General features: G+C 43.0%; 1 protein-coding gene across 10 annotated transcripts in view; it reads right to left on the reverse strand.

Moving 5' to 3' along the window:
- LOC109896506 (neurexin-2) overlaps window positions 1–22,663 on the reverse strand; it is a 1,132,408-nt gene that overhangs the window by 541,372 nt on the left and 568,373 nt on the right. For all 10 annotated transcript variants that reach the window (XM_031832475.1, XM_031832476.1, XM_031832477.1 and 7 more), the window contains one exon: window positions 1,130–1,291. In XM_031832475.1, coding sequence (XP_031688335.1) covers window positions 1,130–1,291 — 162 coding nt within the window. The remainder of the gene's footprint in view (window positions 1–1,129; window positions 1,292–22,663) is intronic.

The raw sequence follows: 22,663 nt of genomic DNA on the forward strand, positions 1-22,663 counted from the left end.
CCCCTCTCTCTCTGTCCTCTCTCCCTTTTTCCTCTCTCTCCAGTCACTCTTCTCTCTGTCCTCTCTCCCTCTTTCCTCTCTCTCCAGTCACTCTTCTCTCTGTCCTCTCTCCCTCTTTCCTCTCTCTCTCTCCACTCGGTCTTCTCTCTCTCCCTCTTTCCTCTCTCTCTCCACTTGCTCTTTTCTCTTTCCTCTCTCTCCCTCTTTCCTCTCTCTCTCTCTCCACTTGCTCTTCTCTATTTCCTCTCTCTCTCTCCCCCCTCTCTTATTTCTCCTTAATTCATGTCTGCACGGTCTTCTCACTTTTACTTTGTATCCTCTCTTCCCCCATTTTTTTAATTTGTCCTTTTCCCTCTTTATCTCATTATGCTTCTTCACCTTCCCTTTCCCCAATTTCTACTCATCCTCTGCCTCCTTTCCCTCTGTTTGGGAATTGAATGTATAATCATCAGCATCTTCATAAAACTAGAATTGCTTTGGGAGGATGATTTGAAGAGGGAATTTCCCAAATAGCAACCAAAACAATGAAAATGTAATTACTATATGATTCATTAAATCTGATGAAACAATAATTACTTATTCAATCAGATAACATTTATAAGGAAAGTATTGCTGTCCTATTCCCATCTGTTCCTCTATAAGTCATTTCATTGGAGTGGTCTTCTTCTCAGCTTGTTGAGTTGTGGCTTGGAGCCTTATTGGGGACATTTTTTTTGTTCATACCAACTATGGGGATTTATCAATCGACTTCCTCTTAGAGTTAGGATAATAACTTAGCGTCCCTGAGACAATATCCAGCCTGTTAATAGGGGGAGTTATGATGCATCTAAAAGCCGGTCCTAGACCTCTCTCTCTCTCTCACCCACACACACACACACACCACACACACACACACACACACACAGACAAACACACACACAAACACACACACACACACACACACACACACACACACACACTAGCCCACATTACATCTGTGTTGACAGTTTGTGTGCGCAAGCAAATATGTCAGTGTGTGTGTGTGTGTATGTATGTGTGTGTGTGTGTGTGTGTGTGTGTGTGTGTGTGTGTGTGTGTGTGTGTGTCTGATTCCCCCCTCGATCCCCAGTACTGAACCAGAGACACTCACGTCTTTGAGGCAGCCCATGAAGTTGTTGCTGACGGGTGATCCGGGCAGGTCTGCAGTATTGGGACTGCCCCCAATGTAGAAGAAGTCATCTGATCCCAACATGGTATAGTCCTCCTGGGTATAACCAGTAGTGGTCAAAATACCATCCACTGATATGGTCACCTGGTACGGGCACGGCCCAACAGACACAGGTAGATATAGAGGGATAGATAGATGGAGAGAGACAAAAAAGAGAGAAAGAGTAGAGGAGTGGAGGAGGGGAAAGGAAGGAGTTGGATTAAACACTGGCGGTAGGCGGGTCTGTCCCCTACGGTGGGACGTTACTCGCAGTTTACTCGCGTTTGCGCAGCTCAGAGGGGAGTCGCTCGGGAATGCAGTTGCTGGGGTTGACCACTGGGACGGCGCTGTTTTCACTCTCTAATAACAGGTCTCAAGGGCATATTATTTTACCACTTTACAAACTGCACCACTGATAATATCCACACATCGTTAAATGCATGCCCTTGGAGGGTCAAACAACTGATAAACCTCAACGTTTGACTATTCTGTCTGCGTTCCCAGTTGAACATAACCTCAATCAAGAGAATCGTGGGATAAAAATAACTTTCTTTGAATATTTAATTGCCAAATGTTGCGTCTTTTGTGTGAGGTTCTGGGTGTGAGCGGCATCTTTGATCACTGACAGAGTGGAAACCACGAGGCTGAATCAAACGTACACCGCCAGAAGTCTGATGGAGGGGAGATACCGCCGACTGAGAAGAGAAACACGCCTTTGTTTTCCTTTCATGGAACGTAAAAAGGCGGCAACCGTCTGTTTTAAAGGCTCCCTCAGGCCCTTCGGGGGAAGATTGTCAGTTTTTGACAGAAAGGCACCAGGCACATAGACATATTAATTCCCTCTGTCTACAGAATGTTAAGTTCTGAGTCTAATCATTAGTATTTCCAAGACACCAAAATATCCTTCAGTGCATAGTCACTGTGAGTTGACCTTAATTTGATTTGAGATGAGAGGGGGACTCTTTAACATGTAACACCAGGCTCTGCCTTAGCTCCAGACTACTCAGGGTGGGGGAGGAAATCAGACATGAAATCTGTCCAATTGAAGTTACTACGCAGTGTGAATAGATAAAAATACCCCATTTGCCTTGTAACGGACTTATACATTATATGCAGTGTTTATAATTAAATGTCCAACCATTATAATAATGAATGTTTTGATGCCTGTTTTGACGACTGAGGAACACTGTAACTGTTTGCCAGGAGTTTTGTGGAAACAGATCAGTGTCTTGCCAAGTGACTCGATTTGGATCTGATACAGTCCGATACTAATTTAATTTATAGTGTAATTAGACTAATAGTCCTGGCTGGAGTCGCTACGACGCTCTCCAATCTTTAATTTGACATCTGTTGGTCCACATACACACTGAACCACACACAAACCAACAGCCCTGCTCTGGGTTACAATGAACAACATTACATTTCCACAGTACAAATGCTACATACTGGGTGTATAGGTCGTTTGGGATTTACTGTACTTGTCCCTAATCCAGGCTGATTGGAGGTGGTAGAAAACAGACAATTATTTTCTTCTTTATTTTCTCTTTTAATACAGTAGGGGAGAGTGGGGTAAGTTGAGCCAAAGGGTTAAGTTAAGCCGCCCTTGTTTCTAGGAAACCATACACAAAATTAATAGTTTGACCAAATATTTAGGAAGAGGTAATCATTTAATGGAGTCTGTGAAGAAATAAACCACATGGAAAATGTGGTAAACAAGTTAAGTAAAGAAAACAGATTTTCACAAAGTTCAATTTATTTATCGTGTTAGAGGTTTCATGATGCTTGTATCTCAACCAAAGTAGATACTTTTAAGATGGTTCTATACATCAGTTGGGATCTCTATAAGCTTCAATATGAGGTCCTAAAGCTAGTATGAAAGCACATCCTTGTTTGCCTTGGGGTAAATTGAACCAATGGCCATGGGGTATGTTGAGCCAATGGCCATGGGGTATGTTGAGCCAATGACCATGGGGTATGTTGAGCCAATGGCCATGGGGTATGTTGAGCCAATGGCCTTGGGGTAAATTGAACCAATGGCCATGGGGTATGTTGAGCCAATGGCCATGGGGTAAATTGAACCAATGGCCATGGGGTAAATTGAACCAATGGCCTTGGGGTAAATTGAACCAATGGCCATGGGGTAAATTGAACCAATGGCCATGGGGTATGTTGAACCAATGGCTATGGGGTATGTTGAACCAATGGCCATGAGATATGTTGAGCCAATGGCCATGAGGTATGTTGAACCAATGGCCATGGGGTATGTTGAACCAATGGCCATGAGGTATGTTGAACCAATGGCCATGAGGTATGTTGAACCAATGGCCATGGGGTATGTTGAACCAATGGCCATGGGGTATGTTGAGCCAATGGCCATGAGGTATGTTGAACCAATGGCCATGAGGTATGTTGAACCAATGGCCATGAGGTATGTTGAACCAATGGCCATGAGGTATGTTGAACCAATGGCCATGAGGTATGTTGAACCAATGGCCATGAGGTATGTTGAACCAATGGCCATGAGGTATGTTGAACCAATGGCAAGTTGAGCAAATTGAAGTGTTTTCTTCCCAGGTGTAATGCAAGGTATTATTGCTGGGATATGAGGTAACAACAGGGCCTATGTTAAAAGTGTTTTTAAAAAGTACAAGGTGTTTGTTAGGTGTTAAGCATGTGTTAACATATGCTTAAAATGGATGTGTTGAATTGTGTTTGGGAAATAAAGATAGACATTATTTTAAAAAAGGTAGTGGTAATTATTCATTCAGTACAGACATTTGTAGATGGCTTAACTTACCCTTTCCTGTGGCTCAACTTACCCCATACCCAGTTAAGTTTAGCCAAAAGACCACTTTGTTTTGGACAAGCTACGTTTTGAAAACTGTAATGTTTACATGCGTTCAGATATTTTCCATGGATACACAACGTCCTGAAATATATGTCAAATCAACTTAAAGTTTATTGGTCGCTAACACAGCTTTGCAGATGTTATCGCAGGTGCACTGAAATGCTTGTAGATAGGCATCACCAGCCTGAATTTAAACTAGATTACACATATCTACACACAATACCCCATAATGACAAAGTTATGTGTTTTTAGAAATGTTTGCTAATTTATTGAAAATGAAATACAGAAATCGAATTTACATAAGTATTCACACCCATTTGCTATGAACCTCCAAATTGAGCTCAGGTGCATCCAATTTCCTTTGATCATCTTTCAGATGTCACTAGAACTTGATTGGAGTCCACCTGTGGGCAATTTAACTGTTTGGACATGATTTAGAAAGAAACACACCTGTCTATATGAACTCCCACAACTGACAGTGCAGAAACTATACCATGCAGTCCAAGGAACTGTCCGTAGATCTGAGACATCTATCTGGGGAAGTGTATGAGGACCGTTTCCAAGAGCACAGTGGTCTCCATCAAAGAAATGGAACGACCCAGACTCTGCCTAGAGCTGGCCGTCTGACCAAATTGACCAACCGGTCAAGAAGGACATTGGTCAGGGAGGTCACCAAGAACCCTTTGACAGAACTCCACAGTTCTTTGGCTGCAAGGAAGAATGGGAGTAAATCTCCAAATCCAGATGTGCAAAGCTGATACAGATATACCCAAGATGACTCAAAGCTGATACAGACATACCCAAGATGACTCAAAGCTGATACAGACATACCCAAGATGACTCAACGCTGATACAGACATACCCAAGATGACTCAAAGCTGATACAGACATACCCAAGATGACTCAACGCTGATACAGACATACCCAAGATGACTCAAAGCTGATACAGACATACCCAAGATGACTCAAAGCTGATACAGACATACCCAAGATGACTCAACGCTGATACAGACATACCCAAGATGATTCAACGCTGATACAGACATACCCGAGATGACTCAACGCTGATACAGACATACCCAAGATGACTCAACACTGATACAGACATACCCACGATGACTCAACGCTGATATAGACATACCCAAGATGACTCAACGCTGATACAGACATACCCAAGATGACTCAACGCTGATACAGACATACCCAAGATGACTCAACGCCGATACAGACATACCCAAGATGACTCAAAGCTGATACAGACATACCCAAGATGACTCAACGCTGATACAGACATACCCAAGATGACTCAAAGCTGATACAGACATACCCAAGATGACTCAACGCTGATACAGACATACCCAAGATGACGCAACGCTGATACAGACATACCCAAGATGACTCAAAGCTGATACAGACATACCCAAGATGACTCAACGCTGATACAGACATACCCAAGATGACTCAACGCTGATACAGACATACCCAAGATGACTCAACGCTGATACAGACATACCCAAGATGACTCAACGCTGATACAGACATACCCAAGATGACTCAACGCTGATACAGACATACCCAAGATGACTCAACGCTGATACAGACATACCCAAGATGACTCAACGCTGATACAGACATACCCAAGATGACTCAATGCTGATACAGACATACCCAAGATGACTCAACGCTGATACAGACATACCCAAGATGACTCAACGCTGATACAGACATACCCAAGATGACTCAATGCTGATACAGACATACCCAAGATGACTCAAATATATATGATATATATGATACCCAAAGCTGTATTTGCCGCCAAAGGTGCTTCTACAAAGTATTGACTCGGGTGTGAATACTTATATAAATGAGATATTTCTGTTTTTCATTTTCAATAAATGTACAAACATTTAAAAAAACATGTTTTCATTTAGTTATTACGAGGTAGTGTGTATAGATGGGTGAGGGAGAAAAATCTATTTAATCCATTTTGAATAAAGGCTGTAAAAAGAAAATGTGGAATGAATAAAGGGCCTTGAATACATTCTGAACGCACCGTATATCGATGTAGATATCTTTGTTAGAGATAATACTACCTTTCCAATGAGGGAGTGATGCTGATTGTCAAAAATGACTGAACTTAGCCCACTCTCCCTTACCTGTAGGTTGATTTTGAGTATCTATTGAATCGGTTTTGTCGCTAGTTTCAAATATTCAACATTTTCTATCAATTGAGATGAATTGTAGCCTACGAAAAGGGAACATACATTACATTGTGGTCTGTAAAACATTTTAGATCAAAATATTTCTTCAGCAATGTTTACCAATCAAATACTTTAGACATCTCCATACAGACAACTCAATGTTCTGGCAAACGACTGGTTTCTAATAACGAAATCAATAACAGACCAGTTGAGTACCAAACTGTGAATACCAAACAAGCAAAAAATCTATTTCCATTCAATTTTCTAACTTCACCAACACTTCATTAAACATTTATACAAATATGCCTGAGTTGAAAGTGAAAACCATGATGCCTTGTTCTTTTGAGGTCCTGAAAAGAGCCCTGACAACAACTGCACTCCAAATGTCTCGTCCCCAGCAGAGCGCTCGGCTATTCCTTTTTATTTGGTCCTTTTAGTTTTTTTTTACGTACTTCCCTCGAAACAGGGCAACCCATTTTTATGTCTGCTGTCACTACTTGAGGAGAATATATAGAGGTCAGTTTTGGTTATAGGAGACGTGGAAGAGGAGAGGGTGGAGGTGGAGTTGGGCACATCCCTGGTCTTCCTGGGGATGCAGGGCTGTCGATATGTTCGCCTGAGGGCAACGGCTCTGGAGGGGGAGGGGTCCTGTGGGGGGAGGAGACTGAGGTGGGAGAAGGGAGGATGGTCAATGTTACCGGCTATCAGTCTTTCGAGAAGAATCATAGCCCAATTGGCCCAATTGATTCCAACACAGGGGGTTGGTTGGTGGAACCTTAACTGGGGAGGACGGGCTTGTGGTAATGGTTGGAGCAGAATAAGTGAAATGGTATCAAATACATCAAACACATGGTTTCCATGGTTTCCATGTGTTTGATGCCATTCCATTTGCTCTGCTCCAGCATTATTATGAGCCATCCTCCCCTTAGCAGCCTCCACTGGATTCCAAGTACGGGTGAGTTTGACACAAAAAAACAGGGATCCATCGCAATTGAGTTCTCACTCCACGAACAACACAACCTCTTCTTGGCTGTTAGTTGAACCCATTTCCGGGACAGAATAAGATACGAACTGCAGCAATTAAGGCAGTTTTGGCAGCGGGCCCTGTGTGTTTAGCTGTGTGGTGGTTGTCGGTGTAGCGCTACGGTAGCCTGGCACTGGGTCCAGTAGTTAGCATCATTAGAGGGCCGTTAATGGAGGGAGCGTCAGCCAGCTGCCAGCCACCTGTGAGGATCACAGCTGAAAGAGGAATATAGGAGATTAGCACTAGTTTTAGCCCCATCTCTCTCTCTTTCTCGTCCTCTCTCACCGTTTTGCCTGCCCCTCTGTATTCAGGGCCTCTCAGATCACCCATTCATGCAAGAAAAAGTAACAAGAGGTAGTTAACGTTGTCGTCTCCATTTAACTATGTTTTAAAAAAATACTGTTTCCTGGCAAATATACCTACATGTGTTATGCTGTTAATTGTTCCAAGTTGGTTATCTCCATTTGTCCATGTGATAAGATATACAGTTGAATCAAGGGAACTGGCTTTTGGCCAGAGCAAATGTCTACAGAATATTAAGGGCGGTACTGGAGGTATTGCCTCAGTCTTCAGCTTAACAGAATATTATTGTTTGGCTTGATGTTGCTTGTGGTTGCATCATCAACCATTGGTCGTCATCATTAATTTGCCTGAGACTAACTGGTGATGACATCACAGCTAGCTGCTGGTTCAAACCGTTTTAAATACTACTAGAGAGTATGTGCCTGGATATTTCTCTTGAGCCTTTCTTAGTTTGTATCTCCGAATGTCCATTTGTCTGGAATCCAACAGCTCTTTCATACACAGTGTAGTCAGCCCCTCCGCTCTGCCTGACCTAAAAGGAGATGGAAAATTCAGCATCGTCACAAAGCACTTCCTGAACTCACCACCTGTCATGTAACCTGTCACTATCTCCTTCTCCATCTGTCTCAGACAAACACACACAATGTTGTGCATGTAAACACATACAGTTGAAGTCAGAAGTTTACCAACACTTAGGTTGGAGTCATTAAAACTCGTTTTTCAACCACTCCACAAATGTCTGGTTAATAAACTATAGTTTTGGTAAGTTGATTAGGACATCTACTTTGTGCATGTCGCAAGTAATTTTTCCAACAATTGTTTACAGACAGATTATTTCACTTATAATTCATTGTATCACAATTCCAGTGGGTCAGAAGGTTACATACACCTGTGTACATGTGGATGTATTTCAAGCCCGACCTTCAAACTCAGTGCCTCTGCTTGACAACATGGAAAAATCAAAAGAAATCTGACAAGACCTCAGAAAAACAATTGTACACCTCCACAAGTCTGGTTCATCCTTGGGAGCAAGTTCCAAACGCCTGAAGGTACCACGTTCATCTGTACAAACAATAGTACGCTAGTATAAACCCCATGGGGCCACGCAGCCATCATACCGCTCAGGAAGGAGTCTCCTAGAGAGGAACGTACTTTGGTGTGAAAAGTGCAAATCAATCCCAGAACAGCAGCAAAGGACCTTGTGAAAATACTGGAGGAAACAGTTACAAAAGTATCTATATCCACAGTAAAACGTGTCCTATATAGACATAACCTGAAATGCCGCTCAGCAAGGAAGAAGCCACTGCTCCAAAACTGGCATAAAAAATTTGTGGGCAGAACTGAAAAAGCGTGTGTGAGTAAGGAGGCCTACAAATCTGATTCAGTTACACCAGCTCTGTCAGGAGGAATGGGCCAAAATTCACTCAACTTATTGTGGGAAGCTTGTGGAAGGCTACCTGAAACGTTTGACCCAAGTTAAACCATTTAAAGGCAATGCTACCGAATACTAATTGAGTGTATGTAAACTTCTGACCCACTTTTCCCACTGGGAAAAATAAAAGCTGAAATAAATCATTCTCTCTACTAGTATTCAGACATTTTATATTCTTAAAATGGTGGTGATCCTAACTGATCTAAGACAGGGAATTTTTACTAGGGTTTTACTCAGGAATTGTGAAAAACTGAGTTTAAATGTATTTGGCTAAGGTGTATGTAAACTTCCGACTTCAACTGTAACATACACACACAGACACACACACCGTCTCAAGCTTGGCCTTGTTCAAATGACTCTCTGGTGATTGACGTTTGCTGTGTCCTCGTTAAAGGATCAGTAACATCTCAATTTCACTTTTTAAAGGCCGAAACCCCAATCATGAAAGACTAACCTGTCTTCACCTGACTACCCATCATGAAAGACTAACCTGTCTTCACCTGACTACCCATCATGAAAGACTAACCTGTCTTCACCTGACTACCCATCATGAAAGACTAACCTGTCTTCACCTGACTACCCATCATGAAAGACTAACCTGTCTTCACCTGACTACCCATCATGAAAGACTAACCTGTCTTCACCTGACTACCCATCATGAAAGACTAACCTGTCTTCACCTGACTACCCATCATGAAAGACTAACCTGTCTTCACCTGACTACCCATCATGAAAGACTAACCTGTCTTCACCTGACTACCCATCATGAAAGACTAACCTGTCTTCACCTGACTACCCATCATGAAAGACTAACCTGTCTTCACCTGACTACCCATCATGAAAGACTAACCTGTCTTCACCTGACTACCCATCATGAAAGACTAACCTGCCTTCAGCTGACTACCCATCATGAAAGACTAACCTGTCTTCACCTGACTACCCATCATGAAAGACTAACCTGCCTTTAGCTGACTACTCATCATGAAAGACTAACCTGTCTTCACCTGACTACCCATCATGAAAGACCAACCTGTCTTCACCTGACTACCCATCATGAAAGACTAACCTGTCTTCACCTGACTACCCATCATGAAAGACTAACCTGTCTTCACCTGACTACCCATCATGAAAGACTAACCTGCCTTAAGCTGACTACTCATCATGAAAGACTAACCTGTCTTCACCTGACTACCCATCATGAAAGACTAACCTGTCTTCACCTGACTACCCATCATGAAAGACTAACCTGTCTTCACCTGACTACCCATCATGAAAGACTAACCTGTCTTCACCTGACTACTCATCATGAAAGACTAACCTGCCTTCAGCTGACTACTCATCATGAAAGACTAACCTGTCTTCACCTGACTACCCATCATGAAAGACTAACCTGTCTTCAGCAGACTACTCATCATGAAAGACTAACCTGTCTTCACCTGACTACCCATCATGAAAGACTAACCTGTCTTCACCTGACTACCCATCATGAAAGACTAACCTGCCTTAAGCTGACTACTCATCATGAAAGACTAACCTGTCTTCACCTGACTACCCATCATGAAAGACTAACCTGTCTTCACCTGACTACCCATCATGAAAGACTAACCTGTCTTCACCTGACTACCCATCATGAAAGACTAACCTGTCTTCACCTGACTACCCATCATGAAAGACTAACCTGCCTTCAGCTGACTACTCATCATGAAATACTAACCTGTCTTCACCTGACTACCCATCATGAAAGACTAACCTGTCTTCAGCAGACTACTCATCCTGAAAGACTAACCTGTCTTCAGCTGACTACCCATCATGAAAGACTAACCTGTCTTCAGCTGACTGCTCATCATGAAAGACTAACCTGCCTTCAGCTGACTACCCATCATGAAAGACTAACCTGTCTTCAGCTGACTACTCATCATGAAAGACTAACCTGTCTTGAGCTGACTACCCATCATGATAGACTAACCTGCCTTCAGCTGACTACTCATCATGAAAGACTAACCTGTCTTCAGCTGACTACTCATCATGAAAGACTAACCTGCCTTCAGCAGACTACCCATCATGAAAGATTAACCTGTCTTCAGCTGACTACTCATCATGACAGTCTTTCTAAGAATCTTTGTTGTATGACATGCCAAGCCTTGTTCGGATGAGATATTGATGATGTTTTATACTGTGCCAGAGAATGAAACAATCCTATTAGATGAATGGAGCGCCAGTCAAAGGCAGCACATTTTCTCAAAGTGCTGCCAAACATATAACTAGGTGGCTAACACTTCTAGAGCCCTTTACTTTGAACAAGGCCCAAGACATTTTGTGCTGGCGCCAGCATTACATGGTAAAGCCTATTCGTTTAACACATACGAGGTCTGGATCATGTCCTCATGGCTGCAACACCTTATGGGCTACAAGCCTGACGTTGGAGGCTTTTGGAGGTAACACCTGGCACGAGACAGGATTTGTCAAGGCAACAGTGACTACAAGGTAATACCACTAAGATCACATGTGGATCAAGAACACAGGCTGAGGATGAGAGAGGCGGGGGCTTTGTTAAGAGTTCTATTGACTCTTGAGCTTCGGCTTTTCCTCTCTGTCAACATGAAAGGATTGTATCCAGATCATAGCCAATGATAATCCATTATACTGTGTATGCTGGGTCAGTGAACCAATCCAAGTCCCTTAAACCTATATGCTCTAATCCGTGATACATATTGTATGATCATGGTTTCTTCATGCTGGAGAGGGCAGAATCAGTGAAGCCAATTCCCCAGAGCTGCACCATAAGCTATTGCCTTTTTACCATTGATTTCTGAAAAAGCAGACAATGCACTCTTAATAATGGGTAAATGGAGTGGGTCGTTCTATTTCTTTTAATTTATTTTATTTTAATCTAATATAAACGAGTAAATGATACATCATCCTAAAATGTTGACACAGATTTGGTGCAATGTTTAGTGTAGTTGTCCTTCTGAAGTGTAGCAGGGCACCTTTCCATCAGTGCATCAGGCTTACATTTCCTCACGTATCCTATTGTAAGAGACCAAAAGGAATGTCCAGTGTTGATGAGTCTGATGACAATGGAAGTGGATCTGGGAGATGTAATGAAAGGTTGCATCTTGAAGTTTGTGATGGTGGGAAATTGGCTGTTTTCACTTCAGTTGCTCAGCCAGTGTTATTTTTGACACACCGTAACGTGTGAGGGAAATTACACTGGTTTACATGCAGAAAGGGTTTGAAGGACTCTGGAATAAAGCAGGTAAAACCAGGTCATATCCACAGCTATGCACGGAGCATGCTATAGGACCATTTTTGGCAACCTTTGTTTCAGCCTCAGTTGTATCACGCCCTTAAATATTCAAATATCATTGCCGTCAATTTGATGATTAGTGGAATATGTGTGTGCTTGCAGGGCTGGAACAAATGCATGTCCACCCTGCAAGCTAGATAAGAGGTCGGATAAATATGCCATCCAGCTATGAATTTTGGATTTGATGACGCTGCAAAGTTTCACCCGCATTTGTTAAAAGTTTCCATCTTGTTGCCACGGGACCAAAGTGATGCATTCTGGGAGTAACGTATCACCTTGTCAGCCAAGATATAATGATATCATATTGGTGTACTGGAACCAGGGCCATTTCTGACCCTCTTTTATTTACCTTAAATGTGCCCTGACAGCTCATTCCTTCTCGTGCCAAACCAACTGTGCTCCTCAGCACCGAATATATTATATGTAACGTCCTCAAGAAGACAATAGTAGCGCTACACCCGCCTTTCTATTTAACGCGACAATAGACTGAGCGCTATGTAATTGATTCCTATTACAACATCGTAATTCTCCTCAAAACATGGCATGCAGCTCCATCTCAGTGAGCAAATAGCCTGGGTATCAATGGAATACGGAGACTCACAGTGCCTTCGGAAAGTATTCAGACCCCTTGACTTTTTCCACGTTTTGTTAGGTTACTGCCTATTTCTAAAATTGATCAAATCGTTTTTTCCCCCCTTAACAATATACACACAATACCCCATAATGACAAAGCAAAAACACTTTTTTAGAAATGTTTGCTAATTTATAAAAAAATAAAAAAATAAATGTCAAATTTACATAAGCATAACACCCTTTACTCAGTACTTTATTGAAGCACCTTTAGCAGCAATTAAAGCCTCGAGTCTTCTTGGGTATGATGCTACAAGCTTGGCACATGTGCATTTGGGGAGTTTCTACCCTTCTTCTCTGCAGATCGTCTCAAGCTCTGTCAGGTTGGATGGGGAGCGTCGCTGCACAGCTATTTTCAGGTCTCTCCAGAGATGTTCGATCGGATTCAAGTCCAGGCTCTGTCTGGGCCACTCAAGGACATTCAGAGACTTGTCCCAAAGCCCCTCCTGCGTTGTCTTGGCTGTGTAGGGTCATTGTCCTTTTGGAAGGTGAACCTGTGCCCCAGTCTGAGGTCCTGAGCACTCTGGAGCCAGGTTCTATACAAGGATCTCTCTGTACTTTGCTCCGATAATTTTTGTCTCGACCCTGACTAGTCTCCCAGACCATGCTGTTGAAAAACACCCCCACAGCATGATGCTGCCACCACCAGGCTTCACCGTAGGTTTCCTCCAAACGTGACGCTTGTCATTCAGGCCAAAGAGTTGAATATTGGTTTCATCAGACCAGAGAATCTTGTTTCTCATGGTCTGAGAGTCCTTTAGGTGCCTTTTGGCAAACTCCAAGCGGGCTGTCATGTGCCTTTTACTGAGGAGTGGCTTCCATCTGGCCACTCCACCATTAAGGCCTGATTGGTGGAGTGCTGCAGAAATGGTTGTCTTTCTGAAAGGCTTTCCCATCTCCACAGAGGAACTAAAGAGCTCTGTCAGAGTGACCATCGGGTTCTTGGTCACCTCCCTGACCAAAGCCCTTCTCCCCTGATCGCTCAGTTTGGCTGGGCGGCCAGCTCTAGGAAGAATCTTGGTGGTTCCAAACTTCTTCCATTTAAGAATGATGGAGGCCACTGTGTTCTTGAGGACCTTCAATGCTGCAGACATTTTTTGGTACCCTTCCCCAGATCTATGCCTCAACACAATCCTGTCTCTGAACTCTACAGACATTTCCTTCAAACTCATGGCTTGCTTTTTGCTCTGACATGGGATCTTGCGTAGACAGGTGTATGCCTTTCCAAATCATGTCCAAACAATTGAATTTACCAATTACCAATCAAGTTGTAGAAACATCTCAAGGATGATCAATAGAAACAGGATGCACCTGAGCTCAATTTCGAGTCTCATTGCAAAGAGTCTGAATACTTACATATGTAAATAAGGTATTACTGCCTTTTTTTTACGTAACAGAATGTGGAAAAAGTAAATTGCCTACATACTTTCCGAAGGCACTGTATATAAAAGCACACAATCCCTGTTCAGGTGATAAACAGAGTATCATTATGCTTCTCGGCAGCATAGCTGGGTTTTCTGATCTGAGCATTGATGCGCTGACTTGTTCTCTGGACAAATCTCATTGCTGCTCAATCCATCGCTTGCTGTCATTAAAAGTTAGCAATTAAGGCTTCGTTTACCTAACCTAACATTTATTGCGGAATAGCTCAAGCTCATTGTACACTTTATCATACTGAGATGCCAAAAAGTATTCCTATATTTTCTAAACCGATAGTGTAATCAATATGTCACATAATGTAGGATACCAATAAAGTAGCATATTGAGAGTAAGAAGCTATAGAGGTACAGGGTTGAATTAATCTGAGTCAATAATCTAGCTGAGATTCTCACACAAAACCCAATCTGGCACATGCGCAAGCAGACACACACACACACACACACACACACACACACACACACACACACACACACACACACACACACACACACACACACACACACACACACACACACACACACACACACACACACACACACACACACACACAGAGAGAGACCAGCTATTCCCAAACCTCATTACAGGACACAGCCAACTTAAATCCATCAAAAGTGCTGTTGATGTTAATCACCCACCATCAGTGAACCAAACACCATCAGTGAACCACAACACCGTCAGTGAACCACAACACCGTCAGTGAACCTAACACCGTCAGTGAACCACACACATCAGCAAACCAAACACCATCAGTGAAACAAACACCTTCAGCGAACAAAACACCATCAGCGAACCAAAACCATCAGTGAACCACAACACCATTCGTGAACCAAACACCATCAGCGAACCAAACACCATGTGAACCACACAGCGTTACGGAACCAAACACAAGTGAACCAAACACCATCCGTAAACCACACACATCAGCAAACCAAACACCATCAGTAAACCAAACACCGTCAGTGAACCAAACACCATCAGTGAACCACAACACCATCAGTGAACCTAACACCGTCAGTGAACCACAACACAATCAGTGAACCACAACACCGTTAGTGAACCAAACACCATCAGTGAACCTAAACCTTTCAGTGAACCACAACACTGTCAGTGAACCACAAAACCCGTTAGTGAACCAAACACCATCAGTGAACCACAATACCATCAGTGAACCACAACACCGTTAGTGAACCAAACACCATCAGTGAACCAAACACCATCAGTGAAACAAACACCGTCAGTGAACCACAACACCGTCCGTGAACCTAACACCGTCAGTGAACCTAAACCTTTCAGTGAACCAAACACCATCAGTGAACCACACAGCTTTATTGAACCAAACACCAGTGAACCAAACACCATCTGTGAACCACACACATCAGCAAACCAAACACCATCAGTAAACCAAACACCGTCAGTGAACCACAACACCATCAGTGAACCTAACACCGTCAGTGAACCACAACACAATCAGTGAACCACAACACCGTTAGTGAACCAAACACCATCAGTGAACCTAAACCTTTCAGTGAACCACAACACTGTCAGTGAACCACAAAACCCGTTAGTGAACCAAACACCATCAGTGAACCACAATACCATCAGTGAACCACAACACCGTTAGTGAACCAAACACCATCAGTGAACCAAACACCATCAGTGAAACAAACACCGTCAGTGAACCACAACACCGTCCGTGAACCTAACACCGTCAGTGAACCTAAACCTTTCAGTGAACCAAACACCATCAGTGAACCACACAGCTTTATTGAACCAAACACCAGTGAACCAAACACCATCTGTGAACCACACACATCAGCAAACCAAACACCATCAGTAAACCAAACACCGTCAGTGAACCAAACACCATCAGTGAACCACAACACAATCAGTGAACCACAACACCGTTAGTGAACCAAACACCATCAGTGAACCTAAACCTTTCAGTGAACCACAACACTGTCAGTGAACCACAACACCGTTAGTGAACCAAACACCATCAGTGAACCACAATACCATCAGTGAACCACAACACCGTTAGTGAACCAAACACCATCAGTGAACCACAACACTGTCAGTGAACCACAACACCGTTAGTGAACCAAACACCATCAGTGAACCAAACACCATCAGTGAAACAAACACCGTCAGTGAACCACAACACCGTCCGTGAACCTAACACCGTCAGTGAACCTAAACCTTTCAGTGAACCAAACACCATCAGTGAACCACACAGCTTTATTGAACCAAACACCAGTGAACCAAACACCATCAGTGAACCACAACACTGTTAGTGAACCACAACACCATCAGTGAACCTAACACCGTCAGTGAACCAAACACCATCAGTGAACCACAACACCATCAGTGAACCACAACACCGTCAGTGAACCACAACACCATCAGTGAACCTAACACTGTCAGTGAACCAAACACCATCAGTGAACCACAACACCATCAGTGAACCACAACACCTTCAGTGAACCTAACACCGTCAGTGAACCACAACACCTTCAGTGAACCAAACACTGTCAGTGAACCACAACACCGTCAGTGAACCAAACACCATCAGTGAACCAAAAACCATCAGTGAACCACAACACCTTCAGTGAACCTAACACCGTCAGTGAACCACAACACCTTCAGTGAACCTAACACCATCAGTGAACCACAACACCGTCAGTGAACCACAACACCATCAGTGAACCTAACACCATCAGTGAACCACAACACCGTTAGTGAACCTAACACCATCAGTAAACCACAACACCATCAGTGAACCTAACACCATCAGTGAACCTAACACCATCAGTAAACCACAACACCATCAATGAACCACAACACCGTCAGTGAACCTAACACCGTCAGTGAACCACAACACCGTTAGTGAACCACAACACCGTCAGTGAACCTAACACCATCAGTGAACCAAACACCATCAGTGAACCACACAGCGTTATTGAACCAAACATCAGTGAACCACAACACCATCAGTGAACCAAACACCATCAGTGAACCACAACACCGACAGTGAACCAAACACTATCTGTGAACCAAACACCGTCAGTGAACCACAACACCGTCAGTGAACCAAACACCGTCAGTGAACCACAACACCATCAGTGAACCAAACACCATCAGTGAACCAAACACCGTCAGTGAACCAAACACCGTCAGTGAACCACAACACCGTCAGTGAACCAAACACCATCAGTGAACGAAACACCAGTGAACCAAACACTATCTGTGAACCAAACATGATCAGTGAAAAAAACACTGTCAGTGAACCAAACACCGTCAATGAACCACAACACTGTCAGTGAACCAAACACCATCAGTGAACCACAACACCGTCAGTGAACCACAACACTGTCAGTGAACCACAACACCATCAGTGAACCACAACACTGTCAGTGAACCACAACACCATCAGTGAACCAAACACCGTCAGCGAACCAAACAAAATCAGCAAACCAAACACCATCAGTGAACCACAACACCATCAGTGAACCACAACACCGTCAGTGAATCACACACACCAGTGAACCACAACACCATCAGTGAACCACAACACCGTCAGTGAACCACAACACCATCAGTGAACCACAACACCATCAGTAAACCACACCGTCAGTGAACCACACACCGTCAGTGAACCACAACACCGTCAGTGAACCACAACATCATCAGTGAACCAAACACCATCAGTGAACCAAACACCATCAGTGAACCAAACACCAATGAACCAAACACCATCAGTGAACCACAACACCATCAGTGAACCACACACCCCAGTGAACCACACACCGTCAGTGAACCACAACACAATCAGTGAACCACAAAACCGTCAGTGAACCACACCATCAGTGATCCAAACACCATCAGTGAACCAAACACTATCAGTGAACCAAACACTATCAGTGAACCACACACGATCAGTGAAAAAGACACTGTCAGTGAACCAAACACCGTCAGCGAACCACACATCGTCAGTTAACCACACAACTTACGATACCCTGCTTGTAAGCCAAAAGGTACAGTACCAGTCAAAAGTTTGGACAAATCTACTCATTCAACAGTTTTTCTTTATTTGTACTATTTTCTACATTGTAGAATAAGAGTGAAGGCATATAACACATATGGAATCATGTAGTAACCAAAAAAGTGTTAAACAAATCAAAATATATTTCATATTTGAGATTCGTCAAAGTAGCCACCTTTTGCTTTGATGACAGCTTTGCACACTCTTGGCATTCTCTCAACCAGCTTCACCTGGAATGATTTTCCAAAACTCTTGAAGTAGTTCCCACATATGATGAGCACTTGTTGGCTGCTTTTCCTTCACCCTGCAGTCCAACTCATCCCAAACCATCTCAATTAGGTTGAGGTCGGGTAATTGTGGAGGCCAGGTCATTTGATGCAGGACTCCATCCCTCTCCTTCTTGGTCATACAGCCCTTACACAGCCTGGAGGTGTGTTGGGTCATTGTCCTGTTGAAAGACAAATGATAGTCCCACTAAGCGCAAACCTGATGGGACGGTGTATCAATGCAGAATGCTGTGGTAGCCATGCTGATTAAGTGTGCCTTGAATTCTAAATAAACCACTGACAGTGTAACCAGCAAAGCACCCCCACATCATCACACCTCCTTCTCCATGCTTCACGTGGGAACCACACATGCAGAGATCATCTGTTCACCTACTCTGCGTCTCACACAGACACAGCTGTTGTAACCAAAAATCTCAAATTTGGACTCATCAGACCAAAGGACAGATTTCCACCGGTCTAATGTCCAATGCTCGTGTTTCTTGGCCCAAGCAAATCTCTTCTTATTATTGGTGTCCTTTAGTAGTGGTTTCTTTGCAGCAACCATGAAGGCCTGATTCACACAGTCTCCTCTGAACAGTTGATGTTGAGATGTGTCTGTTTCTTGAACTCCGTGAAGCATTTATTTTTGAGGTAACTCTGGGTCATGAGATACAGTTTCTTCAAAGCACTTTATGGTTTTTGCAATTGCACTTGAAGAACCTATAAAAGTTTTTGAAATGTTCCATATTGACTGAGCTTCATGTCTTAAAGTAATGATGGACTGTTGTTTCTCTCTGCTTATTTGAGCTGTTCTTGCCATAACATGGACTTGGTCTTTTACCAAAAAGGGCTATCTTCTGTATACCAACCCTACCTTGTCACAACACAACTGATTGGCTCAAACACATTAAGGCACATCTGTTAATTGAAGTGTATTCCAGGTGACTATCTCATGACTGGTTGAGAGAATTCCAAGAGTGTGCATTTGCGGTCATCAAGGCAAAGGATGGCTACTTCTCAAATATAAAATAATATCCCAGAGTTGCCGCTTCATTGTTGACGTTGAGACTGGTGTTTTGTGGATACTATTTAATGAATCTGCCAGTTGAGGACTTGTGAGGCGTCTGTTAATCAAACTAGACACTCTAATACACTTGTCCTCTTGCTCAGTTGTGCACTGGGGCCTCCCACTCCTCTTTCTATTCTGGTTAGAGCCAGTTTGAGCTGTTCTGTGAAGGGAGTAGTAGACAGCGTTGTACGAGATCTTCAGTTTCTTGGCAATTTCTCGCATGGAATAGCCTTCATTTCTCAGAAGAAGAATAGAACTCTTCTGAGTTTCAGAAGAAAGGTCTTTGTTTCTGGCCATTTTGAGCTTGTAATTGAACCCACAAATGCTGATGCTCCAGATACTCAGTTAGTCTAAAGATGGTCAATTTTTTTGCTTCTTTAATCCGATAACAGTTTTTAGCTGTGCTAACATAATGGCAAAAGGGTTTTCTAATAATAATTTGCCTTTTAAAATGATAAATGTGGATTAGCTAACACAACGTGCCATTGGAACACAGTAGTGACGGTTGCTGATAATGGCATTTGTACGCCTACGTAGATATTCCTTAAAAAATCAACCGTTTCCAGCTACAAGAGTCATTTACAAAATTAACAATGTCAACACTATATTTCTGATCAATTTGATGTTATTTTAATGGACAAAAAATGGCCCTTCTTTCAAAAACAAGAACATTTCTAAGTTACCCAAAACTTTTGAACGGTAGTGTTGATTTTTTTTACACTTTTTTGGTTACGACATGATTCCATATGTGTATTTTATAGTTTTTCTGTATTCACTGTTAATCTACAATGTAGAACATAGTAAAAATAAAGAAAAACCCATGAATGAGTAGGTGTGTCCAAACTTTTGATTGGTAAAGTAAGTCAAAACTGGATTCCTAGCTTATTACAACTCAGGATAAGACATTTACAACCTGGTTGTTTGGCGAGCTACGGGAGACCTGTGGAGACAGAGTGCAGTTCAGCATTGTGCTCTAACAGCAGAACCTGGGGTGTGCTTGGCTGAGCGTGTCACTGGCTCATTGACCATTATGGGCTCTGTGACACTAAGTTAACGCCAGAGAGTTCTCTACTGGATACCCTCTCATCATGTTAGCATCAGGGCCTGCCTGCCTGGACAAGGGCTTTTGTTCTTGGAGCAACAACAACACACACACACATTCACACACACACACACATTCACACACACACAGTGTCAGAGTGCAAACCAGGTGAAGCACCCTCAGTGGCTTCTCTACTGCCTACATAGATTTGGTCTGGCATCAAAGTGAAGCTGTGCAGGCGGTCTTTGAGAGTGGGACTGGGGCGCCTGTATCTTAGTATGGATCTACTGACAGATGAATCAGTGTTCGCCCAGTATGGAAGGTGTTGGAACAACAGACAGTGTAGAAACCAGATGTTCCTGGAAACACAGATCAAAGGGAGAGCGTTCAGTGAACCACTCATGCCTAAAGTAAGTAATGATGGAACTAGTGAAGTCCCTACTGTAACTCGTCCGTTACACACTGTTTGGAGGTGGTGCTACCCATTCAAGTTTTTTACTACTTCTAACAGTTCCTTCATTGTGGACAATATTGTAAATTGGTTTTTGGTTTAGCAATCATGAACAGAAATGGACAATCTTACCTTGACAGTAAATCGCTTACTTGATTGAAGTTCAGGTCTTCAATTTGATAATGTCTTACTACTTACCTTCAAAATAGTTTTTAACTGCTAGAGGCAAATATCATCATGTCCACATTGACAATTTTCAACCAAAGTTAGTTATCAGCATTAAATCAACATTTCAAATACAGTATCAGAGGCGGAGCAAATCAATTACTTCTCAAATAAACTATCCAACAATAATTATTTTCATTGGTCCGCGAATGCAAACACGTCACACATGCAATGATGACCCCCTTTGACGCCTTTCCCTAAGACAGGTTGAAGTAGGGCTGTGAAGGTCTGAGCAGAGGGAGGGGGGTCTGTTCCGCGAGGAATCCTCCTGCAGGTGGCTGGCAGCTGGACTGAACAACTAGCAGTGACTGAACTTAGTGAGAAAGATCCGGAAGTCTTCAGGCATCAGTATGGAGTCTTTAGCTCTGAGGGCTAATCCAAATGATGCCTTAATTTGCTGTACCAACCCTGAGTTAGTGATGGTTGGGGCTGGGGGGAGGCAAAGGGAGCACAGGTGGGACGGGGGCAGTCTTTTGAGATCATTCACAAGTGTTAAAGTATGGAGAGAGGGAGCTTTAGTTGTGTGTTGGGCAGTTAAGGAGAGTTGGGTTGGAGGGTGAACTGTTAGTACTTTAGTAAGTAGGGGAGAGTCAGACACAAAAATGGTTGTTAGTACAGTTACAACATACAGGTTGGATTCAAACAGTAGTATTAGTAACATATTGTTTTAGTAAATTTAGTAGTAGTAGTACCAAAACAATTAGGAGGAGTCTTTAATAAGGTCCTCTGCAATTTGATTTGTCCATCCAGATCAGATTTTCGGACTGAAAGCGTGTGACAGGGGCTTGTTTTGGTTAAGAAGAAACAAAATGATTCCATCCAAGCTAATTAGAAGGACATGAGACATGCACTGAATGACTGGATGACAAAATGGAAAGTTAAAGGAGTCCATTGGACAAAACAAAACACATGAACCAACAGAGGCAACAATCAAACAAAAACACAATCACTTTGAGAGGAGGCGGCAATGGGAAAAGGAAAGCCCAAACTGCAGAGGGCAACACTACTACACCAGACGAATGGAGAAGTAAAAGGTTAAGGGTGATATTAGGACAAGAACGCCAAAGGAAAGAACACCTATCTAGACACGTGTGCAGACTTGCGCTCGCTGGGCTAGAGCAGCGGAGACACCCTTGAGGGGTAGGATGCAGATGTCTATGATGCTAGCCAGAAAAACAACATGCAAACAGGATGCATGAT

The sequence above is a fragment of the Oncorhynchus kisutch genome, linkage group LG9 (assembly GCF_002021735.2).
Source record: "Oncorhynchus kisutch isolate 150728-3 linkage group LG9, Okis_V2, whole genome shotgun sequence".
Classification (NCBI taxonomy): Eukaryota; Metazoa; Chordata; class Actinopteri; order Salmoniformes; family Salmonidae; genus Oncorhynchus; species Oncorhynchus kisutch.